The 25,786-nt window shown below is 43.0% G+C and overlaps 1 protein-coding gene across 11 annotated transcripts in view; it reads left to right on the top strand.

The window, feature by feature from the left end:
* The window catches only part of NEO1 (neogenin 1), a 160,943-nt gene that overhangs the window by 115,288 nt on the left and 19,869 nt on the right, over positions 1-25,786 (top strand). For 4 of the 11 annotated variants that reach the window (XM_065077127.1, XM_065077122.1, XM_065077124.1 and 1 more), the window contains exons 8-17: positions 8,265-8,424; positions 12,782-12,936; positions 13,443-13,591; positions 14,376-14,514; positions 17,511-17,560; positions 18,396-18,540; positions 20,130-20,240; positions 22,829-23,023; positions 23,702-23,797; positions 24,900-25,123. In XM_065077127.1, coding sequence (XP_064933199.1) covers positions 8,265-8,424; positions 12,782-12,936; positions 13,443-13,591; positions 14,376-14,514; positions 17,511-17,560; positions 18,396-18,540; positions 20,130-20,240; positions 22,829-23,023; positions 23,702-23,797; positions 24,900-25,123 — 1,424 coding nt within the window. Of the gene's footprint in view, positions 1-8,204; positions 8,425-12,781; positions 12,937-13,442; positions 13,592-14,375; positions 14,515-17,510; positions 17,561-18,395; positions 18,541-20,129; positions 20,241-22,828; positions 23,024-23,701; positions 23,798-24,899; positions 25,124-25,786 lie in introns of all 11 variants that reach the window. The other 7 variants (XM_065077126.1, XM_065077118.1, XM_065077117.1 and 4 more) reach the window with 3 other exon arrangements.

The raw sequence follows: 25,786 nt of genomic DNA, 5'->3' as shown, positions 1-25,786 counted from the left end.
ACATTTTATCCAGTGGAAACTTTGAGGAGCTTTACGGTCATTTAAATAAAGTATTTCCACTTAAAATCAAGGTTTATCAAAGTTATATGCAAGAAGCAGCACTGCAGGAATTGCACCTGGTGGATTAGCTCGAGGTAATTTATTTCAGTTTAGACTGTTACTGAGAAATAAGAGGAAAAAGAGCAATTACCCTGTGGTGTTTCTTTGAAAATACGTTATTAACTCATCAAGGAGCATGATTTGATCCCGGTACCAGTGCGTTGCTTCTGCTCTGCTATCCATGCACTGACTTAGTCCTGAACCCGCCTGGTTGAACTGGTTCTTGTGAGTTATTTGTAGCATTGACAGAACTGGCAGCCCCAGTTACCTGGGGCGTGCGGAGACCCACCAGCGCTGCCAGAAACACCCAAGGTGAGACAGGAACCGAGCGATTCGCTCAGGGTGATCAAAGAAATTATTAGCAGAATTCCCAGGGAAATGTGGGGCAGAAGGAACAATCTTGAACTCTTCAGGTGTGGAAATAGCTGCTGTAAAAACCAGCGCCTCCCAAAATACACGGGGTTTTTAGTGGGAGCCGTTCCAGAAAGAGCTTTGCACAAACGTTACGCATCAGCTTTTGGAATAAAATCATTGCGGTCCTGTTATTGTTGAAGTCGAGTTACCACATATTGTTGCAGGCTCTACTGTTCTCAAGAGGCTTTTTTTAGTTGGCATAAGAGTTCGCTTGAAGAACATTTACATTAAGAGGATACAGGGGGTTTTGGTACATTTATATGCATTTTTACTGCCTCGTTCTGTATTTGTATTTTGTTTAGGGGTTTTGACTCTCATTTCTCAAAGAGAAAATTAAATACTAGGAAACTTTAAGATGGTCACATCCATCATTTTGCAAAGTGTAGTTAAGATTTGACTTACTTTCCAGTTACAAAATCTGTTTAGCAGTAGTTTCAAACTCCTCAGGGACAGGTAGAGATATGTTTGGCTTTTTTGGTGAGGTGAGTCTCGTGATCCAAATGCTCTTGTGATCCAAATTGCTTTATATCCGATCCGCTATCTGATCCGACCTGGGGGTTCCTGCGTCACCGACGCCCGGCACGCCTTTTAATGCTTGTTTTCAGACACAGGAAAACGGCCAAATTGTTTCCTCTACACCATTTCATCATGAAATGAAAGAGGAGTGTTCTTATCAGAATGGATTTTATGACTTCCTTTCAACTCCGTGGTCAGGATGTGTTTATTAGTATATTTATATAGTCTCAATTTATGCAGCGCCCATCGTTGTCCATTAGAGTGTAGAAGCAAAAAAGGCTTAAAATCATACTGACGAGGTATGAGGCATTTGTTTGTTGTGTGTTTTAAGTGAGCTTTTCCAAGGAGTATGTGTTGAGTGAAGAGTAAATAACTCTTCTCATTCCCAGTGGTAATGTAAATTAATCTAAGGCAATTAAAAAAAAAAAGAGGCGTTTTGCCTGCCCGCTTCAGGCAAGAAGTGTCTGCATAGAGAAATATGGAAGCCTCTCTGTTTCATTTCATAGGAAAATGAGGGTTGCTTTTCCCTGGGGGAAGGTGTGTTCCCAAGGAATGCAGGGTTGCGTTGGGCTTTGCAATCTGCTAGAGACAGCGCCTCCATTTCCCAGCCCTCACGGCCTGGGTGTCAGAGCCAAAATCATTGAAATGCTACAAAAATTGAAGTCATTGTTTTAAACGACTTATTGAAAGTAAAATAATTGGTTCATAAAACCAATAGATGGAGGTTTCTTTGGCCAAGTAGAGTGGCGGAACAAAATGATACTAAGATACTATTGCCATGAGAACATATAAAAAAAAGCACTGGAAAAATACCATTATCAAAGATTCTACCATTTTCCCGTCCGTTTTGGTACCAAATGTCTTTTCTATCCAATGGTACGCATTACTAAGGGATTCTCAGGTAATCATGGCAGACAATGTATAAAACACTGCAATATAATCTAATATATGCCCACTCTGTGCGTTCTGTCTCCTGAGCCTGTTGTCCTCGTGTGGTTGATTTTTTGACAAATCCCCTAATACAGCAAAATCACAAAGTTGTGCGGTTTAAATTACCCCACAAAGTGCGATTTTGTGCACAACTGTTGACATCATGTTGAATTTTCTCTGAACTAGTGAATTTTGTTGTCTTTTCACGGTCACCTCAGGCAGACGTAGATCCATGTCTCACACCATAAATTCATTTAATACACTTTTTTTTCCCCTTATCTGTTGATTTACTTTATCAGTTTTGCATGAAAGCACCTTTTTAGTAGAAGAATAGGAGTCTGATAGATTCCTTTTAATTACTTCTTTCCAAGGGAAGGAAGTAATTCAGTTATTAATACTGTAATTGATGTATTGAGACAGAGCACCAACCATTGTGGCCGTTTGTCCTGGAAGAACTTATTACCACTAGTAAATGTGTTTTCCTTTGATTATGGTATCATGTAAGGAACTACTCGGAATAACAAGGTGATGTCCCTCCTGACATATTAATAAATTTAGGAATTAAGCATTTGAAGAAGGACAACAATTCGATATGAATAAAAATGGGGAAAAATAGGAGAGAAAGCCAGTTTTTAAAGGATAGTTGTATAGCATGCACTCCCTGGTTTTATTATTTCATACTTATTACATTGAGCCAGTCACTGTGGTTTATGTGAAAAATATTAGATATCAAGTACATTGTTTTATCTGAATATTCCCAGTCAAACATATTAGTACCCCCAAGGTGTGTTTTTTCTTATGTTATTCAAGATGTTTGGAGATCTGAGTGTCTTACATCATGTTTTTTCCAACAGATTTTTTGGCAAAACAGTATTTTGCTGTTTTCAGTTGTTCTAGGTCAGAGCATGGCCAAGAATAGCCTAAATATGGCCAATAGCTAGTTCTTAAGGTGTTTATGCATCTTAATTTCGTATGTTAGAGTCCAGGCGTCCCGCGGCAGGTTGTGACACAGATGAGGGGGACCCGGCCCAGGTCGTTCCGACACAGCAGCAAAGCCCAGGCAGATCACAGACAACATTCCAATCCGCTTTTCCTTTGTGTCCTGTATCCCGTGGGATCACAGGAATGTCATTGCCCACGGCAGGAGGAAGCCGTGAATGTGCCAATAATGCGCCACACGAGGAAAAAAGGAGGAAAAAGGAAATTTAAACCGGAGGGGCTGGACGACATGGAAAGTATTTCTAATAATTAGCTAACAAATGGAGCATTTCAATGACCGGTTTTCAGGTGTGGTGTGTTTGACAGAGTTGTTTTGATCGCATCAGCATCCTGCAGCGCTGCTGGTTGAGTAGCACCGCGGACACACGGTCGTTTGTCGTCACACCACAGTGAATTTCACTAAAAACACGGGGCTGCTTTTTCCTGTGCAATTAAACGCTGGATCCCACGTTAGCATAAAACTAATGTGTAAATGTTTTCTATATCAGAGTAAAACTAACTGGTGCCTTTTAGACTTTACCAGCCTTACGTTTGTGCTTTTGCTGGTGAAGGATCCAAGTTATAGAAGTCATCGATGGTTATTTCTTTGAGTCCAGCTCCTTGTGATATTAATAAAATAGTTGCAATAAGTGCTGTCTGTTCAGATGAAACCCTTGGAAAGAGCGGCTTGACAAGGGCTGTGAGAAATGGCTGATGCAGATGTGTTTGAGAAGCCAGGGCTAATGGAGGAGGAATCTTCGCCTGCCTGCATCGGTGGGGTCCATGTTCAGATTGTCTTCCCACAGGTAGCACAGACGCACGACGCGGCGTGTCGCAATCCCATGTAAACCATACGTACCGGGAGGAAAAATCATTTCCAGCGGAAAGTTAAGAAAACGCTGCTTTTCTCATTTTCTGCCTCCGTCGCCCTGTTGGCGGGTTGCTGGGTGTCCCGCCGTGACTGGGTTTCAGTAGCTGAACGCTACCTGTCTATTTAGTAGTTTAGACATTGTTCTGTTGCCCCGGTTACTACATCAGAAAAATTATTACGCGAAGCAGAAAAAAATGACTGCTTGAAATGTTTTGCTTTGGTTTAAACTTATTTTCATTAGACTTTAACTTCGTTAGATGCAGACAGATAAATCAAGTGACTTTCCCCATCTATCGATCCCAAATTGAAATTGTATTGTGATGGTTTTAATGTCATCTCCCACTCTCAGCCCCTGCCTGCAGTGGAGCCGCTGTTTGAGGGCTAATTCATTTAATGTCAGCTCTTTGGCCAAACAATTCCCTCCAAACACAGCTCCTCACAATGTGCTGGATCTTTGTGCGATGCCAAATTGAGCAAGGACTCATTCTTGATCCCTTGGCAAAACATACGCTCAGAAAAACTGATAGATCAGCAGTGCTTGAAAAGATAAATCTGTTGTATATGTGTCTGGCGTGCAACAGCGTCATTCTTTTCCCATATTCTCAGCACGCCACTGCATATGCATATTGTGTGTGTATATATATATATATATACACACATATATATATATATATATATGTATTTTTTTTTAATTGAGGTTAATGCAAAACTGTGTAGGAATAGGCCTGCAAAGAATATTCCAGAGCATAGTTACTTTTTAAAAAGTGATGAACTATATGTTAGAAAGAACAGATTTGTTCTGCATGTTACTTGTTACACTGTGCTTAAAACCTTGAAGTAATAAAGCTGCTCCCTTATTGGCGTTCAAGCTAATTTTAGTGTAATTACTCATTAGCAGAGCTGTGCGCTGCTGAGCGTTCTGCTCGCGCGGCTGTGTACAAATCGGTTTGTAATGGCACTCAAGGCATTTTGAGGAAGAATGGGGAAAAAAAGGAAAGGAAATAACCTAGTCTTGTAAAGACATTCCACAGCTATTAACAGAAGCAAATTGCCACCAAGCTGCTATTTAATTGCAGCTTGCACTGGGCGAGTTTTCCAGCTTATTCATTGCTTACCGTACTTGTATGATTTACAGGTCCTTTGTGCTTCTGTTTGCTTCACAGTTTATTTTTCAGACGCCGCTAGTTTTCTGTTGTGTTTGACCGATCTACCCATAATGCTGTCAGAAGAAATGTCTCTGGGTTTGAGTCTCGCGCGAGGATAAAGCCGGGTTTTTGTTAATCTCGGCAATCTTGGCAGCTCTCCCAGGCTCCTCGTCTTGACGCCTGCAGGTTCACCAAGCCCTGTGTGCAGATCACTTAAATAAAGGATGGATCTTTATTATAGAGGAAGACAAATAACATGAGTGTATGGGATGTGTTTGAGATTAAGCAGATGAATTCTAAAAAACTATCAGGAAAATAATTTTCCTTAGAGCAATTTCAGCGTTTTGCTTCAATTTAACTATTTAAAAAATCTTCGTATTACATTTTAACTAAACAGAATGATTTTTAAAGGTAGGTAAAATGCAGCTTTTGTGTGCAGAGCATGTAATTTGAAACAGATCACCCAACAATATTACCAAGAGACAGAGGAGAAACCAAAGTATTGGTGGTTTGCATTTGAGTGTGAATAACTCTCCCAGCTGTACAGGAGAATGGCAAGTCTGAGGCTCAGCGTTGGAGTTTTGTTCTTTGTAAGTTCATACAGCAGAAATTAATCTCCTGCAGTCTTCCCAGAGTTAAAACGAACAACCCAAATGGTGGTGATAAGGAATTTCTGTCCTGTTGTGCTGGATACGAAATGTCTTCACTTTCTTTTTAAAAAACGGGGACACTTCACATGTTAAGTAGTTTAAATAAATGTGTGAAGCAATCAGTCAAAGAATTCACCAGAATGGTTCAGAAGATGCTGCTTCAGAAGGGATTTGGCTGGTGCAGCTGGCAAACACCAGTTTGTTTTTGTAACAGCTTCCCTGCAGATTATTCCTCAAACTGTTTCATGGATTTAAGTAATATTGTGAATAGAATCAGTTAATAGAAGGGTAAGAAATTAAAGCTCTCTGCTAGGGAAAAATATTCAATTGAAGTGCAAAGCGAAGAGGAGTGTAAAATCTGAACTGAAGCAGCAGTCAGTCACGCGGGCACTCTGGGGAAGATGCTGAAAACTCTGGGCACCAGGAGGTTTGTGCAGGGCCCTGTACCTCGTTCCTCGTGGCAATGTGATGAGTAAAGGCACAGTGAGTAACTCTCCAGTCCACGGCCTCAAAATTAAATGTGGGAGAAGCCTGGCTGGTGTAACCGGGATTTCATTGGCACTCATCGAAGAGCAGAGAGATGGTAGTTGGGAAGAACCCAACGCATGTGTTGGTGCTGAACTCCAAGGTTCCCACTTCTTGATCATGCCAGGTACCCTCCCCACTTTCCTCAGGATCTTGAATTCCACCACCTGAGGGTCATTTCAGCTGAGGATGCCACTGACTATCGCATCTCTGATCAAGTTTTCCTCACAAATAACGGACGTAGGAGAGCATCATCCAGCCCTGGTGTCCAAACATTGACAGCACACTTGGGTCTTCACTGAGTGGAGAAATGGTGATGCTGGAGGTTGGAGGAAGGGTATAGCAGTAACTCTAAGCGCTGGTAACTTCAGTTTTAACCTTTCCTGCTCCGAGACCCTGCTGTTGCTCCTCAGTATATTGTACCGTCGAACAAGGGGTGAGGCCGTGTCATGAAATATCCTGTAGTGAGTGGTCCAGAACAACAAGGCCCTGTCCGAGTCCAGCAAAAGAACTAAAACGTGGTGCTTTTCTGGAAAAAAAAATAATTACGGCAGCATAAAAATAGTTTAGGTTTTGCAATGAATGTGAAATTAATGGTGGTGTCTATTCATTGGGAGTGGGGCGCTGGAGAATTCATAATTGTGATCTGTGGCTGTCGCACTGTGGAAAGGATAATTAAGAAGATAATAAATTATTGAGTATTTGTATTTCTGGGACCTGTGTTTTCAAGGCCTCCCTGTGATACGATACATTGGTTGGCAAGGTTTGTTTAGAACTGAAGTTGTTGATGATGGACGTTCTTGGTGTGTCACCTGAGGGTTTGGTTGCTCAGATCACACCCTCTGGTTGTGTTGTGTGTCCAGTTTCCTCCTTGTCTGTTGGGACACAGGACCACGTATTCTGGTGGTATATTGAGTAGAAATGCTGAAGGTGTACTATTCCTGAACTCTTTCTGGGGACAATCTGAACCATTTTAGTTAGTTTCCATAATTAATAAGTGAATGAAAGTATTTGGCTGCATACATTCCTGGGTGGAAAATGTCATTGGGTGGCCTAAGCTGGCTAAAAAGTTAAGAACCCGGAAAAAATCAGGGTATCCTGAGCTTTAGGTTTTTGTTACTAATTGTGCTTCCTGTAATACTCTGTGGTAATTGGGGTCCAGCTGCTCAGAATATTACTGTTAGATTTACTGGACGGATTGCTTTAATGGGATTTCTAGAGCAGCTATTTGTACCTTACAGCTTGGGCGTCTAACTCGCCAACCTTTCAATGCAGTAATCCCAGAGACATCCCGGCTTTAACATAGCTATACATGAAGACGTACACGACTTAGCACAAAAAGTTTGTTAAGTCTCCGTATAATACGAAGCAAGACTTGTTTCGGTGTGTTAGTATCTTTCTTAAATTATGTGGTATATGTTATGAGAGGGAGGAAAAGCCTTGATGGAAAGAAAACAGGGACATTAGTGAAAATTAGGAAAACGTTTCTGTTTCTACTGCCATACCAAGTTGGTCAGCACATCTTAGCAGTGGCATTAGTAGAACCCGGCCAGCTCCGAATGTGAACTGACCGCAGTCTTTAATTGGATGAGTTATGAACTTTGTGTGCTGTCATTTTTTATGATTGAGAATAGTATAAAATCAACTCTGCATGGTAATGAAATATAGTAGAAAATTAGCTCTGGATGTATTTTTTAATAAATAGTACCAGCTGGGTCTTTTATTGGTAACGGTTGGGTATTACACCTGGTTTACGAAGCACCGCAAGTGCAGTTTGCTGCTGGTCAAATGTTATGCTCAGTTTTCACCCTTCCCTTCCCTTGCCACTTCCATTACAATGGAGATTTGGTCTGCTTGCTCCACAGTGACGTGTCCTTTAAAATTTCCCATTAGTTCCCAGTAGTTACCTTTGCCTGCATGTCGGCCTTCAGTTTAATGGCCTTTTTTGTGTGTGTTCATTTCTTTTGTTTCCCATCGTGGTTTTGTTTATTCCTTTTTTTTTTCTTTTTGTTTTGTTTTTTCTTTAACCGTGGTGATGTTTGCCCTTCATATTCCCCAATGTTTGCACATGACAAGATGTTGCCATCCCAACATTACCTCCCACTTCACTGACCAGTGCCACTAATGACCATCTAGCACCAGCCGCGACGGGACCGCTGCCCTCGGCCCCGCGGGACGTCGTGGCCACCCTGGTCTCCACTCGCTTCATCAGGCTGACGTGGCGGACGCCCGTGTCGGACCCCCAAGGAGACAACCTCACCTATTCCATCTTCTACACCAAGGAAGGGATCAACAGGTAAAGATCTCGGCGTGGAAAACGGGTTGCGCTCTGGCGGGACGCTCCACGTTCGCTTTGCGAGCTCGTGCCGGGGTTTGGTTGAACGCAAACGTGTTTGTTTGACTGCAAACAGTCGCTACCCGCTTCTAGCAAATTGCTCGGAAACTACAAGCAAGCAGAGGCTGTAACACCCCTTCAGGAACACCAGCACTGCTGTAAATCTGTAAATGCCATCACCACGGGCACAGAAACATCCTCCAAATAACCTGTTGGGCTGATGAGGGACAGAAGTCCCTTTGTGCTCTAAATACAGTCTGATTCTGGGGAGAACTATGTAGCAGGTGTTGGTTAAACGTTGATCCTCTCCAGTAATCCCTGTAAATGGAAATTCATGGATGTGAAGCATTCGTGAGTTTTTGACGTATTATCTCAATGGTTCAGTTCAGTCCACCCCTTTTTCTTACTGATGGCATCTGCTGCTCAGACTTAGAGTAGTGGTCAGTTTGAAGGAGCTGGAGCTAATAATTATTTTGAGCAATGCTTAATTAATGGCAAATTAGCTTGCTTATCAGATTTATTACTCAAGAGAAAATGATCTGTCTACTTGCTAGAGCGTGAGACTCAGTTCAGAAAGTCATTTGAAAAGAATCTAAAACTACTCGTGATGAATTGCCACTGTCTTGGTTCAGTGGAAAGACATCTCATCCAGGTTCGTGATGACTAATTGAGGCAATTAGTAAAATGTTCTTTGCTGCACAAGTGTTGTTTTTCTATTTCCTTACTTTAGTAATATTCATTTTTATTTTGAGATGGGAAAAAAGGTGGGATCTTGGTCCTTGCCTCTCCCCTTCACATCCCTGCTTGTAACCAGCCCAGCTTAGAAAACAATTTGCTGAAAATCGGCTTCAACCCCCCTGTACTGCTTTTGAGGAAACAAAATGCATCCCCTTCCACTACGTAAATGATTATAGAAATCTAGAAAACATTCCTTTGGGGCCAAAAGTGTGTGCGGAACACGGGGTAAGAGGTGTCTCGTAATTTGTGATGAATAAATGAGGAAAGTACAGGGTAACGTGCAGAAAGTGCCGTTTCCAGTTCTTGCACCGCGGTGTGCGGAAGGGTTACCCAGCAAAGCGCTTAAGCTGGTGCTGATGTGTGAGCAGGTGGTTCCATTGACCTCAGTGAAATCTTTGTTTGCTCGAGTGTCCTTCTGGTTCAGGGTTCAGAGTGGGCTCCGAAAGCCTTTTATTAGCACATATTCACCATTTCCTCAACTTCACCACTCCATCGCGTTTTTAACGGGTTTTGTTATGCTTCATAAAGGTGGTCGGAATCACACATTTCATGGATTTATATGAGAATACTGTGAAATCCTGCTGCTGAACCTGGGTTTAGAGAGGGAGAATGATGCCATTTTTAAAAAAGGAAAAGAAGAAAGTAGTTCTCTTTACCATTGATGTTACGTGGTCCTTTTTGCCCAGTTGGTTGGGCCTTGTGGAAATGTTGGTTAGTTATTGAACAGAAGAGTAGATGAGTGTGTGGCACGCAACTAAACAGGCAGAAATGAGAAAAGCTTCAAGTCGAGCTCAGATGTGCAACCCTCCTTTTCTTTCTCAGTGTTATAAAACTGCTTAAGTGATCGCTTTGCAGTCCTTGAATTATACATGATCACGGATCTTCACTGTGGCTTTAAATGCGTATGTTCCATCTCTTCGTACTGTTATATTTTTGCCTACATGTGCCATTTTCGTTGCACGTGTTACTGGATCCTTTTAGTAACCTCAGTATTGTCTCTTCCCGGCCTGTATTTTAGCAGTGATCAAACTCGATATTTGATTTATTGACCATTTAAATTGGGCTTGTGAAAAATGAAAAAATAGGTATAACATGGACCGGCTTAGCGAGATATTCTGACACCTCTAAACGATATTTCACCTTTTAAATTCAGCATCTCCTTGCAGAAAAACATTGGCCTCTAAACTGAATGTTACAGAAAGCAGCAGGAAACAAGGAATTACAGGAAAAATGCAGATGTTGCCGAAGCTGTAGTGGGTTTTTTACCGCTTCTGGAGTGGTTAAATGGTTCTGATAACGTCAGAGAGAGGCTTTTATTGAGGGAATTCCATCCCAATGAAGCGGCTGTCGGATGGATTTGTCGTCACACCTTGGGTAATCCCATCAGATACAAACATAGGTTGTCCCGTGACGTGGCGATTCCATCCTTGCGTCAGGTGTTCCAGATTGAAGTTCCCCTGAAGAAGGGGTGAAAATCCCAGCGTGTTGCGGGGGGCAAAGGGAGGATGAGCTCGGTGCCGCTCCAGACAAGCACGCAGGCGGAAAATCTCCAGACTTTCAGGATTTGGACAAAAATAAAAGAGAATAGCACATGGCTGGTACGAGCTGGTAAATCCCACGTGAGAGGTGTTCGGCTCACGGTTCAGCGTAGGGTGTTTAAATTGCAGAAAATGGAGTTTAATTGTGTGTAATCAGCGCCCGGCTCTACAGCTGACGGGGCCAGCACACCAGTATTCGCTTTTTAATCCTTCCCTCCAGCTTGTTTTTTGTTCTAAGTGTAACTTAAAACTCCAGTTTTAAGTTTAACTCCATTTCCAGTTCAACATTTCTGGGTTTGAACTTTTTCCCTGAGGTCCTCCATAGCTGTTTTAAACCTCAAGTCTAGTTGACAAAGCTCTTTAATTGGGGATCAAAGTGGAATGAGTGCGAATGGTCGTGACCTTCTGTAGGGTAATGCAGTTATTCGTATGGACCAGCTGGTTTTTACCTGTTGTAGCTACCTGAACACATCAGAGCTCGCAGAAGTTGCTCAAGGCTCCCTAAGCAAGGGCATAAATGAGAGATTCATGTAGCACTTAATGAGATTAATCTCTCCATATTTTTAACAGAGGGAAGGCGCAGTTCCCAGTTATTACAGAAAATTGCAGTACTTTGACGCATCTATTTATTTTTTGATAAATGCTATCCTTCCATTAAAATAATTCTATTTTTCTTGTCGTTTTAAATAATAACCTTGAATTGGTGATTTTTTTTCCTAGATCAAATCAGAGAGTGCGTTTACACTTGAGGCAGAAGCTGCAATATATTTTGCATGTCAATGGGAGACGATGTTATTCCACAGCTCTGAATCACTTGGCACTTATCCTGGCTTTTCAAACGCCATTGTTGTATCTCAGACACGTCTCAAAGGAAACCACCCATTTGAAACTGGGTTTTCCAGCAAACATTTTGCACTAGAAATAACTGGAAAAGTCAGTGAGGGAAAATATTTCTCGTTTTCCCTGCCCTGCAGTTTCATTCTGTGCAGTTATGCAGGATCAGCAATACTAGTTGATTTTAAAAGAAATCAATTAAAATGGGGATTTTGACATCATATTTCCGTGATACAAACCACAGCGTAATGGCTGGATGGTAGGAAAGGGGAGACCGGGCTCATTTTGCCTGGGCTTCTGCATTAGAAATGGTCTAATAGCCGCTGATGGTCAGGATGGGAAACGTCTGCCCTCTGCTGTGGAGCTGAGCAGACAAAAGGCAAAGAATTGTATCCAAACCAGTTGATTTTCTCAGTGGGGAAGTTTCAGATTTCATTTGTAAGACCCCTTGCCTTTGTATTTTCAGGGCGAGCAGCTCGTTTTCCAGCAAGGCCGCTGTGTAGATGGCGTTACCCCGACGTAGCTCTGAGAGCTCACGTGCCAAGAGCAACATCTTGGAAATCAAGCCTGTCGTTAGTTGGTGATTAGTCTTTCAATCTTCCCCTCAAGACAAGAGCCGCTGGGGTTTCCTGCCCCGCGTGGGGCGCGATGGGGGCTCCGCACCCCTGCAGTCCCTGCGGTGCCCGGGCGCGCGAGGCAGAGCCCCAGGGCCTTTTTAAAAAGTCGAAATATTAGGGAGCAACTCAGTAAAGTTTGGGGGAAAAAGAATCTGTGAAAATGGTTGCTTTGAGGAATACGCAAAAAGCAGCCCCACGGGATGAACAGAAATGCCTTAGATCTCGCCAGACTCTGTGCACGTTGCTTAAATATTTCTTTTCGGCCTTCAGAGCAGTAGGATAAGCTGTCAGGATGAATTATCGCACGCTGTTAGGAGAATAACAAAGAAACTACTTAGAATTTTGTGATGTCGAGCGTAATTTATTTTTTTACTTGGGTGCGTGGCTGTTTTTCAAAGAGAAGTTACAAATTTAGAAACTGTTTGTCACCAGCAATTTTGGCATGTCGCTGTTATATGGCGTAGTCAGCGCCGTATAAATAACCACACCATTAAATACATTAAAACAGGATACGTCTTAGTAGCACATCCCACTTCATAAACCGCTCTTACTAAGCCATATTTCTGTGCCCAAACCTTCTGTTTCCGAAAGGGAACGCGTTGAAAATACGAGTCGTCCCGGAGAGACACAAGTGACCATCCAGAACCTGATGCCAGAAACGGTTTATGTGTTCCGCGTTGTGGCCCAGAACAGGCACGGCCCCGGCGAGAGCTCCGCGCCGCTCAAGGTGGCAACGCAGCCCGAGGGTGAGCCCACCGTCGCTTCTGTTTCCTGACTTTAACATTGGGTTTTTGTTGTTCTTTTCCCCATTCGTGACCTTTCCCAGAACAAGGTGATAATCTTCCAAGTTGCTCTTGCAAGCCGTAGTTTCAGATTTATTTTCCACGTTACCATATTGATATGCTTCTGTGAGTTATTCCCTTAAGAAGAACTGAGATGATGTTCCTTGTTAAATTCTCTGCGTTTGTTTTAAAAGCAATAATTCTAAATTGTCATTAACTGGACGAGGTTAAAAAGGAAAAAGGAAACTTGAAGAAAATGCAGAATGTGCGATTTGTTAGGATCATTCAGGACAAAATGAATCTGAGCAGGATCTCCTTTGGAAGCTTGGTCCCACCTTTACACCCCCGCTAATGAATCCAACCAAATGGTGATATGTGGAAAAACAACCATCTTTTAAGTGGAGTCGGCTAATAGTGAAGTTGTTACTAAAACAATGATGTTCTAGCAGCGTGTCGTGCTTCCATTTCAGTTCAGCTCCCCGGTCCGGCCCCCAACATCCGCGCGTACGCGGGATCCCCCACCTCGGTCACCGTCAGCTGGGAGACGCCGCTGTCCGGGAACGGGGAGATCCAGAACTACAAGCTCTACTACATGGAGAAGGGACAGGACACGGAACAGGTACGGAACCTCCTCTTCCTGCAGGAGAAACGACGCCGGGGCAGCCGGTTTTCTTTCATTATGTTTTTACCTTATATTTCCAGAAACACCTTGTGAAGTGCGCATTTTTTCTGATAGACTGAGTCGTTTAGCCTGACATACAGAAGTACTGAAAATCAAAAATTCATCATGAAATGTATATGTCTTGGAATTAAAGCAATATTTTATGTGGTGGCTTATTTAGTTATTTGTCAGCATCAAGAAACATTTGGGTGTGTTCATTGTATCACTCAAATAATGTCTGTATCATCCTTTAACGGCTCTGGTTTGGGTAGCATCACAATGCTTGCACAGGTTTTTATACGCTGGCCAGTTTTAGTTTAGTAAAGCAGGCAAATTACTGATTTCAGCATCATCCTCAATCTGAACTGCTCTTGCTTCTTGAGTTCTTTGATTGAGATTTTGATAGTGGTGAGTGTGTAATCGATTAAATGTTGTTATGGTCCTACTGGAAGGATGCAGTATGGTCCGTGCAAGTATAGGTTGGCGCTTAAGAATAATCATGGCTTTGAAAGGATAAATCCCAGCCATTAATCCCATCCAATGGCATATGAATATGACTCCAGCTTTAAAAAAAGCTAAGGGAAGAATATTTCTGTTAGCATTTACAATACTTGTTGACAGCAGTTTTTAAATAGGAATGTTGTATTCCTCAGATAAAATGACCTTTCCTACTTCTGCCTCCCACGATTTTAAGCTCACTCAACCCTGACCTTGACTTGCACGTGCGTTTGTTTGTGCGCAGGACGTTGATGTGGGCGGACTGTCCTACACCATCAACGGCTTAAAGAAGTTCACGGAATATAGTTTCCGAGTGGTCGCTTACAATAAGCACGGGCCCGGAGTCTCAACTCAAGATGTTGTTGTACGAACGCTGTCGGATGGTAAGCTGCTTTATTCCAATTTGTTGGGTTTTTTTTTGCAAGAATTATGTAGTAATTTCCTTTAAGCGAATTTTTAACCAGAAAGACTTCTATGGGTTTTGTGTGCCCTGTTTTATTAATAATGTCGCTGTTGTGTATGGCCACGTGTGCTGAAAGTTCCCCCGGGGCTTTCCAGATGAGGGGAAGGAAAATTACTGTACCTGATTCTGATTAGGAAACAACGGTGTCCTTCATTTCACCATCAGTCGTTTATTTCATGGGTTATTGAGTCTACAAACTATTAAGAGTGGACAGAAACACAATTATATTGAAGGCAACAACTAGAAATTATTTTTTAGATTCTATAATATTTTTACGTATGAGCAGACTTGGAGTGTTTTTATTTTAATTGTGGTCATATGGTCATCTCTGGACTCCAGCACACATACTATTAAATCAATTGCATATAACAATGAAAACACGACGTGGTAACTATAAGGCAAATAAAGAGGCGATGTGAGCAAATATAGATGTATGAACAACTGTAGAATGATCAGAATCAATGTTAATGTTTATTTTTTCTTGAGAAGTTAGTTTATATATAAGAACAGTCAGACCAGAGCCTGGAATCCTCTCTCCAGCAGTGTCCACAAGCAGCACAGAAGAGCATTGTCCCAGATTCTGAAGTTTGTTCCTCTGGCATTTCTTGACTGTGTCGTGGCTTTTCTGTATTTGCTAATGCAGTTTCTCACCCACGAAACCCTGTCAGCATCGTCTTTAACCCATGCCAGCTTTTCTCATCCACAACATCAAGTGCACAAAGATTCTGCACATCAATTTTCTGTGAAAAATCACCTGGTGGTGTCTGCTCAGAACCTGCCGTAGGTCGGTGTCATTTGTTCCCCACCGCTGTACTGTGACTACTCAGTGAACACTGAGTGTGCACCAGCCCTCTGCCCCACTCCTCATTTGGTAGGTTTTTGTTACATTTTCCTGTGTTCTTCCTCTTTCATCCCCTTTCCAGACTCAGAAGTCACAGAGATACTTGGCCGTTCCTGTTTCAACCTCCAGTGCCCTTCTCTGAACTTTGTTCTCGGTTTCTTTTCTCCTGCATGCAGGTAGAGGGGACCAAAATGGCATCCAAGATGCAAGTGTGTAATTAGTAGCATCTCACTGACTTGTTTGGCTCATTCTGGGCACAGAGGTGACATTTTTGGGGTGGAACTGGTCAGCTCAGAGCCATCATTTTGCATATAGAGGCAGGATCATTTTTCCCATGCGTGTAACTTTATCTCCCGTGAATTTCATCTGTCACTTGAACATCCAGGCGCAAAATATCCCGAGGTGTTTCTGCAGCTCTTCAGATCTCATCTGTACTGACATTGGTCACCTTGTTCATCTCCCACCACCTTCCTTCCCACCTTCTCTTTCCTCTCTTTTAACCACTTATTTTCTCGGGCAAGGGCTTCCCCTTATCGCTTCATTTCTTCAGAGCTCTCCGGCAGTTTACGACACAGGATTTGCCTTTAAAAAGTGAAAAATATGTATTATTCCTCCACGTATCTATGAGTTTCACGCTTTATTATAGTCTATTTGCCTAATACCGGCTTCCGACTGACTTCTGGACTTCAAACAGAGCATTTTTCAATACTGGCATTGAATTTCCCATCTCCTTGCACAGAAATAACGTGTGGGAGGTTCCAGCCCGCTCTGAGTCGTGCAGCTGGTTCTGTTCCCAAGGTGCTGGAGAAATCCTGGCTGAATAACATCTAACCCTGTTCGTTGTGTCTGGCGCTTCCATCAGCCTTTTTATTGGCATTTCAGTTTGAGAGATCCTGTAAGTTCCTTGTGAAGGGCGTCATGGAAACCTCTGTTATCACTTCTACTCAGTATAAAGGCAAAGAGGTTGGTTGTGTGGCCTTATTTATCTACAATTTCTCTGAAGAGCTTCCAGCTCCTGATGTGCTTTGAGAAGAATTTATGATTAGTTGTAGTGTCATTTTCAGGTTTTCATTAAGTTCATTTTGGCCCAACTTTTGTCATTTAACCCAATGAATTTTATTCTCTACGGCTTTCTGTCGTCTTTCTTCTAACCGGTTTAAAACCTTTAGACACGCTCTTCTCCCCTTCAGTCTCTCCAGTCTTTCTGGATGAGAGATGCACATTTTCTTCTCGTGTTTTCCTGTTGTGGGGCCTGTAACCCAGTTCCATGTTCCCTACAGGGTTTTCATTCTAAGCTTCTTTTAGCTTCTATTTAACAAGCTGCTGCATTTTTATGGAGGTGCTCGCTCCTAATCTGAGCATGTTACAGTGGTTTGTTTACGATTAGCTCCTCAGGTGTTAAAGCTTGAACCAAGGTTTATGCGATGCTCATAGGGATTTCTTCTTGATTGTTTTGCCCTTTCCAAGCTTGCAATATATGCATTAATTATTAATCATTCCCTGTGAAACCTGTGAGGTATTTTTAGGTTGTTCTGAAGGTACACACACAACAAACAGCACAAAAGTAGTAAAGACCCAGCAAAGAGTAGAGGGTGAAAGGTAGAAACTGTCTTTGCGATGCTCTTCAGTAACACAGGGATGTGTTGACTCTGAGGTTTTCGTGTCACAGAAAGTGACGCTAATCAAACCCACGGCTAGAATTTTACATCTGGGTTCCCAGAATCCAGCGTGTAAAATAAAGATTTGGTTTTGAAAAGAATTTAATATGATCTTAAGAGTTTATGGGAAATATGTTTAAATAGAGGGTGTGTTTAATTCAGATACCTGTGATAAGTAAAGAGCTGAATTAAAAGTGAGTTTGTTCTTTGTGCTGAAAATCCGTAAACCTCTTCAGCTCATACTGTATGGCATGAAGTACCTCTGGTAGCATCTTGTACTTACTTTGCAGAGTGTCTCCCACCAGAATGGTTTGTGCTTTCATAGTGAATGACGGCAGAGAGTGGCTGTGTGTGGAAATGCAGTATTTCATACAGCGTATGGGAATTTTGGAGTTGTAATTCCTTTAATATTTCTAGTCCCCAGCGCTCCGCCGCAGAACCTGACGCTGGAGGTGCGAAATTCCAAGGTAAGAATTCCCCCTTGGTAGCAGGAACAGAAGAGGTTGGTGGATCTCAGAACAACCACAATTCAGAGCTGCTTTGGGTTTCTTTTCCACCATGCTGCTTTTCAGCTCTTCGTGCATGAGTGTCCCGACAGGACGGTGTCTGACACGGGGTTTGGAGCATTAGAAGCTCCAGCGCCGTTGTGGATCTTGTGTCACAATGCGGTGAAGACAGTGACGATGTACCAGAGCATGGAGGCTGATGATGAAAGGGGTTTAATCAGGCTCAGCAGCCTGAAGCACCAGAGCTTGAATGTGTTCCTGGTGATTAATTACTGTTTATGGTGTGTGTGCATACACACTGTATTTATAGTGTCCTGGGCACGTTAAAAGAGAAAATTATATACTTAGTCATTATGACTTTAGTGGTTATGATGGGAGATTTTTGAAAAAGCCTTTTCTAAACTCTTTTCCAAATACGTTTTTCTGCTGCCAGTATGATTACAAAGGAATAACTTCCTGCACATAAGCTACAGTTCAGGTCATTTGTGCCTTGTAGAGGCAACACCAGTTTGTATAGATAGGTCCTCAAATAAGCTGTATCTTAATGTAACCTGAAGAAAATGAAAGGGAAACCCAAGGGGCCATTTGTGACATGGGAATCCGAAGGTCTTGTAGGATTGAAGAGCTTTGATGTGCCCTTCTGTAGGCACATGTATGACCTGGGCTGCTGCTCAGGCACAGCAATTGTACTTTGTACAGACAGCCTATGTTTTCCTCTATGAAAATGCACGGGTTTGTCTCGCATTTCGTGAAGTAGCGGCCCTGGGGCAGTTGGTAACGCGCTGTCCCTCCGCAGAGCATCATGCTGCACTGGCAGCCGCCTCCCGCGGGGACGCACAGCGGGCACATCACCGGCTACAAGATCCGCTACCGAAAGGTGTCCCGCAAGAGCGACGTCACCGAGAGCATCGGGGGCACCCAGCTCTTCCAGCTCATCGAAGGTGAGCTGGGATTTGCACACATTTGCTAGCAAAAACGGGGGTTAGATGCTTTCATGGGGCTGAGGCTCAGAGACGTGGGTTCTTGCCTTGGGAGAAAAAATGAAAACACTTAAAATTAGTGATTGTAGGTTACGAGGTGTAGCGTGGGCTGGCTAGTGGTAACCGAACTCTCATGACCTGTTTTCTAGCCCTGATTTTGTCATTGATCTGCTATAAGGGGACTGGACAAGACCTTTCAAAACCTTTATAAAGTGCGCAGGGGTTGCAGGGAGATGGGCACACACGGTGAGCTCAGGATTGAGCTGAAAGTCCAGAGGAGGATTAGGAGAACTGCAGCCTGGCTGCTGTTGGGCAGAGTCGCCGCTTTGCATATAGGATATAATGTATAGAATCATACAATGTAGGTGTGCTCTGTTTGTCAGTGCTCACCGACAAGCCCAACTCAGAGTCCTGTGAACTTCTAACCTCCAGCATCTGCACAAACAAATCATCCCATTTAGTTCCACTAACACCAACCTTTCTTCTTCTTTCTGGCATGGACATAATATTTTGTACACTTAAAAAATCCAACCCTGTACATTACTCAGTGTAAATTTTATCTCGTCACTAGAATTTTGTATAGCAAAAATGGTATATGAGAACAGGAGCAAGACTACATATTATTCATTTCTTAAACCTGTGTAAATGAACAGTTGGTCGAAAGAGGAGAAATTGTGCAGCTTTAGAAAATGAAGATGCACTTTTTAAGAAGGCAGGCCAGTGGTACCTGGGGTGGGTTAGAAGGGGGTGGTCAGTAGGTCAGAAAGGTTCTCCTGCCCCTCTGCTCTGCCCTGGGGAGACCACACCTGGAATCTTGTGTCCAGCTGTGGCCCCTCAGTTCCAGCAGGACAGGGAACTGCTGGAGAGAGTCCAGCGCAGCCACCAAGATGCTGAAGGGAGTGGAGCATCTCCCGTGTGAGGAAAGGCTGAGGGAGCTGGGGCTCTGGAGCTGGACAAGAGGACACTGAGGGGGGACTCATTCCTGGGGATCAATATGGAAAGGGGGAGTGTCAGGAGGATGGAGCCAGGCTCTTCTGGTGACAACCAGTGACAGGACAAGGGGCAATGGGTGCAAACTGGAACACAGGAGGTTCCACTGAAATCTGAGAAGAAACTTGTTTGGGGTGAGGGTGGCAGAGCCTGGCCCAGGCTGCCCAGGGGGGTTGTGGAGTCTCCTTCTGTGCAGACATTCCAACCCGCCTGGACACCTTCCTGTGTAACCTCATCTGGGTGCTCCTGCTCCATGGGGGGATTGCACTGGATGAGCTTTCCAGGGCCCTTCCAGCCCCTGACACTCTGGGATTCTGTGAAGATGTTTGATTTGTTCTCAGAAACTCCAGCTGTGACTCAGTGAGTTTGTTTTCTCCCAGTAGCTGATGTGTGCCTGTAACCACAGTACATTTTAGCCAGCAGCAGTGTCCGTTTAAGAAATTCCACATATCAGATTTTGAGTGCATTTTCATACTGCTTTGGCTGTCGATTATAAGCTCTCACACCCCAGAACCCAGCTGACAATCCCTCTTTGGTGTCTGGTGCTGTTTGTGTCGCAGGCCTTGAGCGAGGCACAGAGTACAGCTTCCGAGTCGCTGCGCTGACCGTCAACGGGACCGGACCAGCCACCGACTGGGTGTCGGCAGAAACCTTTGAGAGTGACCTGGACGGTAAGATCATAAATGTGACCATCGTTGTGGTATCAAAACCGTCACAACTCGTGGACAGGGCACAGGAATGTTTGATTGCCTTTGTTAAACCTGATTTCATTCCATTGTTTTGCTGCATTCTAATGATACAATGTGCTTTATTTTTTTATTAAGTGAGATTAATTTTTATTTTCACCTAAAATTCTTACTAACACAATTAAATGGCTTGAAATTCAACCCTGCTTCTACACTTCCTAGCAGTATGTGCTGGGACTATGTTTTTCTCTGCTAAGGAACATGCAGTTATGAAGGACAATGTCAGGGATACAATATTTAAATAATAACATAAGACATATAATAACAATGGCTCGATTTTTATCTTCGTCAAATATGAGAGAGATGCCACAGTAGGAGAGAACCAGCAGAATTATTTACTTGTCACCCACAGACCTTTGCAATCTTACCATTGTGTTTCATTGCTCCCATGTGTCCTTAAAATATTTTTCCTGCCTTTTTTTATTTGTTTGTTTAAATTTCTTGGACCTTTTTTCTAAAGGGAACATTGAACCCACAGTAACTGGTAATTTGCCACAGGAGAAGAGGGAGATTGATTATATTGTCGGTACTGGTAGGCTAGTATAGACCGTATCTTCCATCAGAAATTGTTTTCCACCAAAGCCGCAGATTCATACGTGGTATCCAGAGCCTTGGTAACATCTTGTTTTCCCAATGCAGAGGTTAACAAGCAAAGCAGAAAATGTCCTGTGAATAATTGTGACCTGTGATAGGTGATCCAGATGTTTGGTATTCATCACACTAGAATGATTTGCAAGGGGGAACCTGATTCTTGCAGATTTAAAAGGAGAAGATTTGTGAGTGTGTCCCAGAGTCCGCCGAAGAGCGATAAAAATGGAAGGAAAGTGCCGTTTTTCATGAAAGAGCTTCAGTCGGTGTCTTAGGCAAACATGATGCTCAACTTAATATGTTGTCCTCTTTTTGCTTCACTCGCTTAATCAGGAACAGTGCGCACCCCAGTGTTACTAGCAGAGTTCAGGTTTGTAGTTATTTAAATTTGCAGTCCTATAGGAAATCTAAATTTCTTTACGCAAATGCCTGACTATTAATAAAGCAATAAAAATTCACCGTTAAGACAGTGTAACATGGTATTCATACCATTCTATATACACGTGTGAGATACTTGCGTATGTGCGTACTGGAAGGAAAGACGCGTGTTGCTTTACTTTCCTTAGTAAGCTCGTGTGCATAATTTTAATACCGTGCAAATGTGTTTACAGTTAATCTTTATTTCTCAGGGTGAATAGACACGTGAGGCATAATTCCTTTTTATTCCATGGCTGGTTTTTGTAGCATCGTCAATGTAAAGGGGAGCCAGTGTTGCAGTTTAGTGTCCGTAGTGTTCATAGGTTTGTACCAAGGTTCTCCCCCGTGCACGAACTTCTGTGCAGTTAAAAATGCCATCTCATATCACAATTCTGTCGCTTTTCTGTATTTAATAGTTGTGAACTTTAATTGATCAGCTGCATCACCTGGAGACCATAAACTCCCTGGGCTTGCAGGCCGATGGCCTGTTGTGATGCAAATAATCCTTTTGTGGTGCTTTATTGAATGTTTTTACCGAACTGCAGCTTGTTTCATTAAAGTGAAATCCCCGCAGGAAGCAGAATCTTGTTTTGGAGTGAGAAACTCAGCACAGAGTTATTTACAATCTGTCACCACACAGCAGGCCCCAGCGACCTCAGAATGTACTTATTTCATTTTTGAGAAGGTAAAACAAAGGTGTGCACATTTGTAGGTAGGATTTGCTTTTAGGTCACTCTTAAGTTGTAATCAGCGTTGGAGAAAAATCCTTCCGGTAAAAATCAGAGGGGATTTCAGTGACGTACGTTGGAAATCCTGCTGTGGTGAAGATCCACGTTCCGTCCCTGGGTCATCAGCAGATTTGTGCTGCTTGTGCGGGAGGATTTGAGCGCGAGGTGTGGCTCTGAGTATTCCTCAGTCGTGTGCTGTGGATGCGTCATCTCCTCGTATATTTGGGGAATTACCTGCAAGAGACTCCAGGATTTAAACAGCGACAAGTGTAGGACAAATCACAACCAACCTTTGCAGCAAAACCCCCTGAGTTTTACTGGCCATGCGTAGAGCTTTGGAATGCTCTTTTTAATCCTACAGCGAGCTCAGGAACCTCTCCATCATCAGTGTGTTTTCAATATTTTAATGCCCACGAGTAAGTTGTATGTTGGAACTAAAAGTAGATCGCTTTGTGGAGAGCGGGATGTGATAAATTCAACGCATATTTTGAAGAATTAGAGAGAAATGCACAAACATCAAAAAACTCTGCCTTGAAGCAGATCTGATACTTTTCTTCAGTACGACTGTCCTCTCTTCTAATGAGGATCTATTAAGATCTATTAGTGTGTGAAAATGTGTTAATTTCTTCTCCTTATTAGAGCTTTTTGCTCTCTCTCGTACACTAAAGCTTTGCAGCACGCTCATTTCAAAGCCACAATGCTGCGTTTGCCCTCGCAGCCCTTCACGTCATCACCTTTATTTAAGACAAATGCTATAAAAGCCTCGTTTTTCCCGAGCAGAGACCCGTGTTCCGGAAGTGCCGAGCTCCCTGCACGTCCGGCCGCTGGTCACCAGCATCGTGGTGAGCTGGACCCCGCCGGAGAACCAGAACATCGTGGTGAGGGGCTACGCCATCGGCTACGGCATCGGCAGCCCGCACGCGCAGACCATCAAGGTGGATTACAAGCAGAGATACTACACCATCGAGAACCTGGGTGAGCTGCTCGAAATGAGTAAAACCCCAAGCGTGTTTTTCAGAGGGTCTTCTTTCCTTATTCAGATATTACGCATTTCAAATAAACTCAGTTTTCTACTGGTAGAGAATGAGGCAGAGGAATAAACTTTTAAATTAAAAACAACAATCCAAACCTAGAATCCTAAATTCACCAGGTTTGCAGCAGAGTGCATTTTGATCTGATGCTTTCCCTTATGACAAAAACTCCCCTGCCGAGCAGCATTCCCTTATTCCCAGAACTTCCCACAAAAACAACTAAAATATCACCAAGGTCCAGCGGCATCTACTTGAAAAGAAAAATATCAAATCACAGAATTCTCTGTGGCGGGTAAAACATCCTGAAAGCAAAATAAATGCTAGTATTGCAAACTATTGAGGAGTTTCATAAAGTTGGAGGCTTGATAATGCTATAGCAGAGCAACTTAAAATGTTGATTTTAAAACGTTTCTCCTCGCTGCTGTTTTTTTACTGTAGTTAAGATAGATTTGCTGTCAGTGTGCGCTTCCCCTCTATGAGAACTATCAAACGCTAATGTTAGGCTAGTTAGTTCATGTATTTCATTTGAAAATAAAATACCGAACAAGGAGAAAACAGAGGAGCAGAAAATAGGATTCACAAACGGTTTGTGCTAAAAATCTATTGAATTTTTCTCTTTCAGACCCCAGCTCCCACTATGTGATAACTCTGAAGGCGTTTAACAACGTGGGGGAGGGAATCCCCCTGTACGAGAGCGCGGTGACCAGACCCCACTCAGGTAACGCCTGCGGCGGCTTTTCCCTCCCGCACAGCCCGAACTTGGCGTGTGATGACACTGAACTGTTGGGTTGGTTTTTATTTTAACCGACTGGCCTCACTGCTCCAGGGTCACGTGTTTCATCCCTTTATTAACCACCAAAAACTGGTTTCATTTTTTAAATTACACCACTTACCTTTCAGCTATGTATGGAGGTTCTCGCTCAAAAAGTCACCGTTACAGTAGCACAGATTGTGTGGGTGCAGTTCTAGAGGCATTGCCCCTATTGGTTGGTTGGTTGGTTGGTTTTTAAGAGACAAGCATAGGGGGTTTTTGGTCTTTTACTCTGAGATTTTGAATACAATGTCTGTGTTTTCTTTTTCTAAGTCTCAGTCTGCAGTCATTTACGCTAAACAAGTTCTTGACTTTTTTTTTCATCTTGTAATACATTAATAGAAGATTTTAAGCAGAGACATTTGCTCACAAGTGGGCTATTGCAATGCTATGGCTCACCGTTAACTGTTAGTTATTTTGTGTAGGTGTTAACACTGCTGTTTGGTTCCGTCTCCTAAAGAGCAGGAATTCTTACAGCTTTTATAGAGGACATTGGAATTGCATTTTCTTCAGGTCTTGGCAATTTGTATGGTACTTGGAACTTGATTGCCATGAATGCTCTTGAAAAGATGGTGGGAGTTCCCTGTAACTTTGCTGAAGTGTTATTTACCCATCTAGACAAGTCCAGCTCTTTTTCCCCCTCCCTGTTTTCTGGAAGAGGAATCGGGAACACTGAGGGAAACAAAGTCAAAGTTAAAATTACTGGATGCTTGGGGTTGGTTGAATGTGCTGAACACAAATACAATTTGGTATATATATGTATATAACAACATATATATGTTGTCTTACTGTCTTAAGAAGGGAACACGATGCAAGAATAATTTTATTAGCCGGTCTTATGTTCACCTATTAACTCTGGCTTTTCTCTCTTTTTCTCCATTTCTCACCTCTCATTTCATTGTACTACCCTGCATTCCCCCTTTTTTGTTTTCTTTTTTGTTCACATTAAAATGCCACCTTCTCCCTCTTTTAATTATAATACACGACTTTTTGCCCATCGATTCCCTAGACACTTCCGAGGTTGATTTGTTTGTTATTAATGCTCCATACACTCCAGTGCCAGATCCGTCGCCCATGATGCCGCCGGTGGGAGTTCAGGCTTCCATCCTGAGCCACGACACCATCCGCATCACTTGGGCAGACAACTCCCTGCCCAAGAACCAGAAGATCACGGACGCTCGCTACTACACCGTGCGCTGGAAAACCAATATTCCCGCTAATACCAAGTACAAGGTACCGGAGTTTCGACACCGCTAACGCAGCTGCATTTTTTTCAGTGCGAAATTTAACGTTTAAGTCAGGCTTAAGTGGAAGCTGAGAGTAAAGACAAGCACCTAGAAAAGGGTATAGAGTGTGCCCAGGTTTATTTGAGTTGCCCGGACTGAGCTCACGTCAGTCCCGCTCAGTTAAGTCATCCCTTCAAAGCCGTTTCTTGATTTAGTTTAGTGGTTGGTTTTGCGTATGTGTGTGAAGGAGATTGAGACGGGGAGTTGTGTGTGAGCAGCTCCGGGAAGGACGGCCGACCCTTCAGAATTACCCTCTTTCCCCAAAAACAAGACACGGTCTTATATTAATTTTTGCTCCAAAAGATGCTTACTTTTTTACATGTATAGTTGCCTGGACACTATTTAAATTGACTTTATTTATTAATTTGTAACTAGGGCTTATTTTTGGAGTAATGCATCCTGAAAAATCATGCTAGGGCTTATTTTCAGGGTAGGTCTTATTTTTGGGGAAACAGGGTACCTTCTGCTGCGGAACCACAGACACGGCGATGGCCCTTCTGCTCGACCCTGACGCGTTGGCCGTGTCTGACAGGTACGCACGGGCCTGCCTTCTGAGGAGTCAGAACGCATTAATAAGGTTTGCGTTACTAATTAACAAGGTTTGTGTTAC

Source organism: Columba livia, chromosome 11 (genome assembly GCF_036013475.1).
Source record: "Columba livia isolate bColLiv1 breed racing homer chromosome 11, bColLiv1.pat.W.v2, whole genome shotgun sequence".
Taxonomy (NCBI): domain Eukaryota; kingdom Metazoa; phylum Chordata; class Aves; order Columbiformes; family Columbidae; genus Columba; species Columba livia.
The sequence above is the reverse complement of the archived record's forward strand: the minus strand, read 5'-3'. Positions and strand labels throughout refer to the sequence as shown.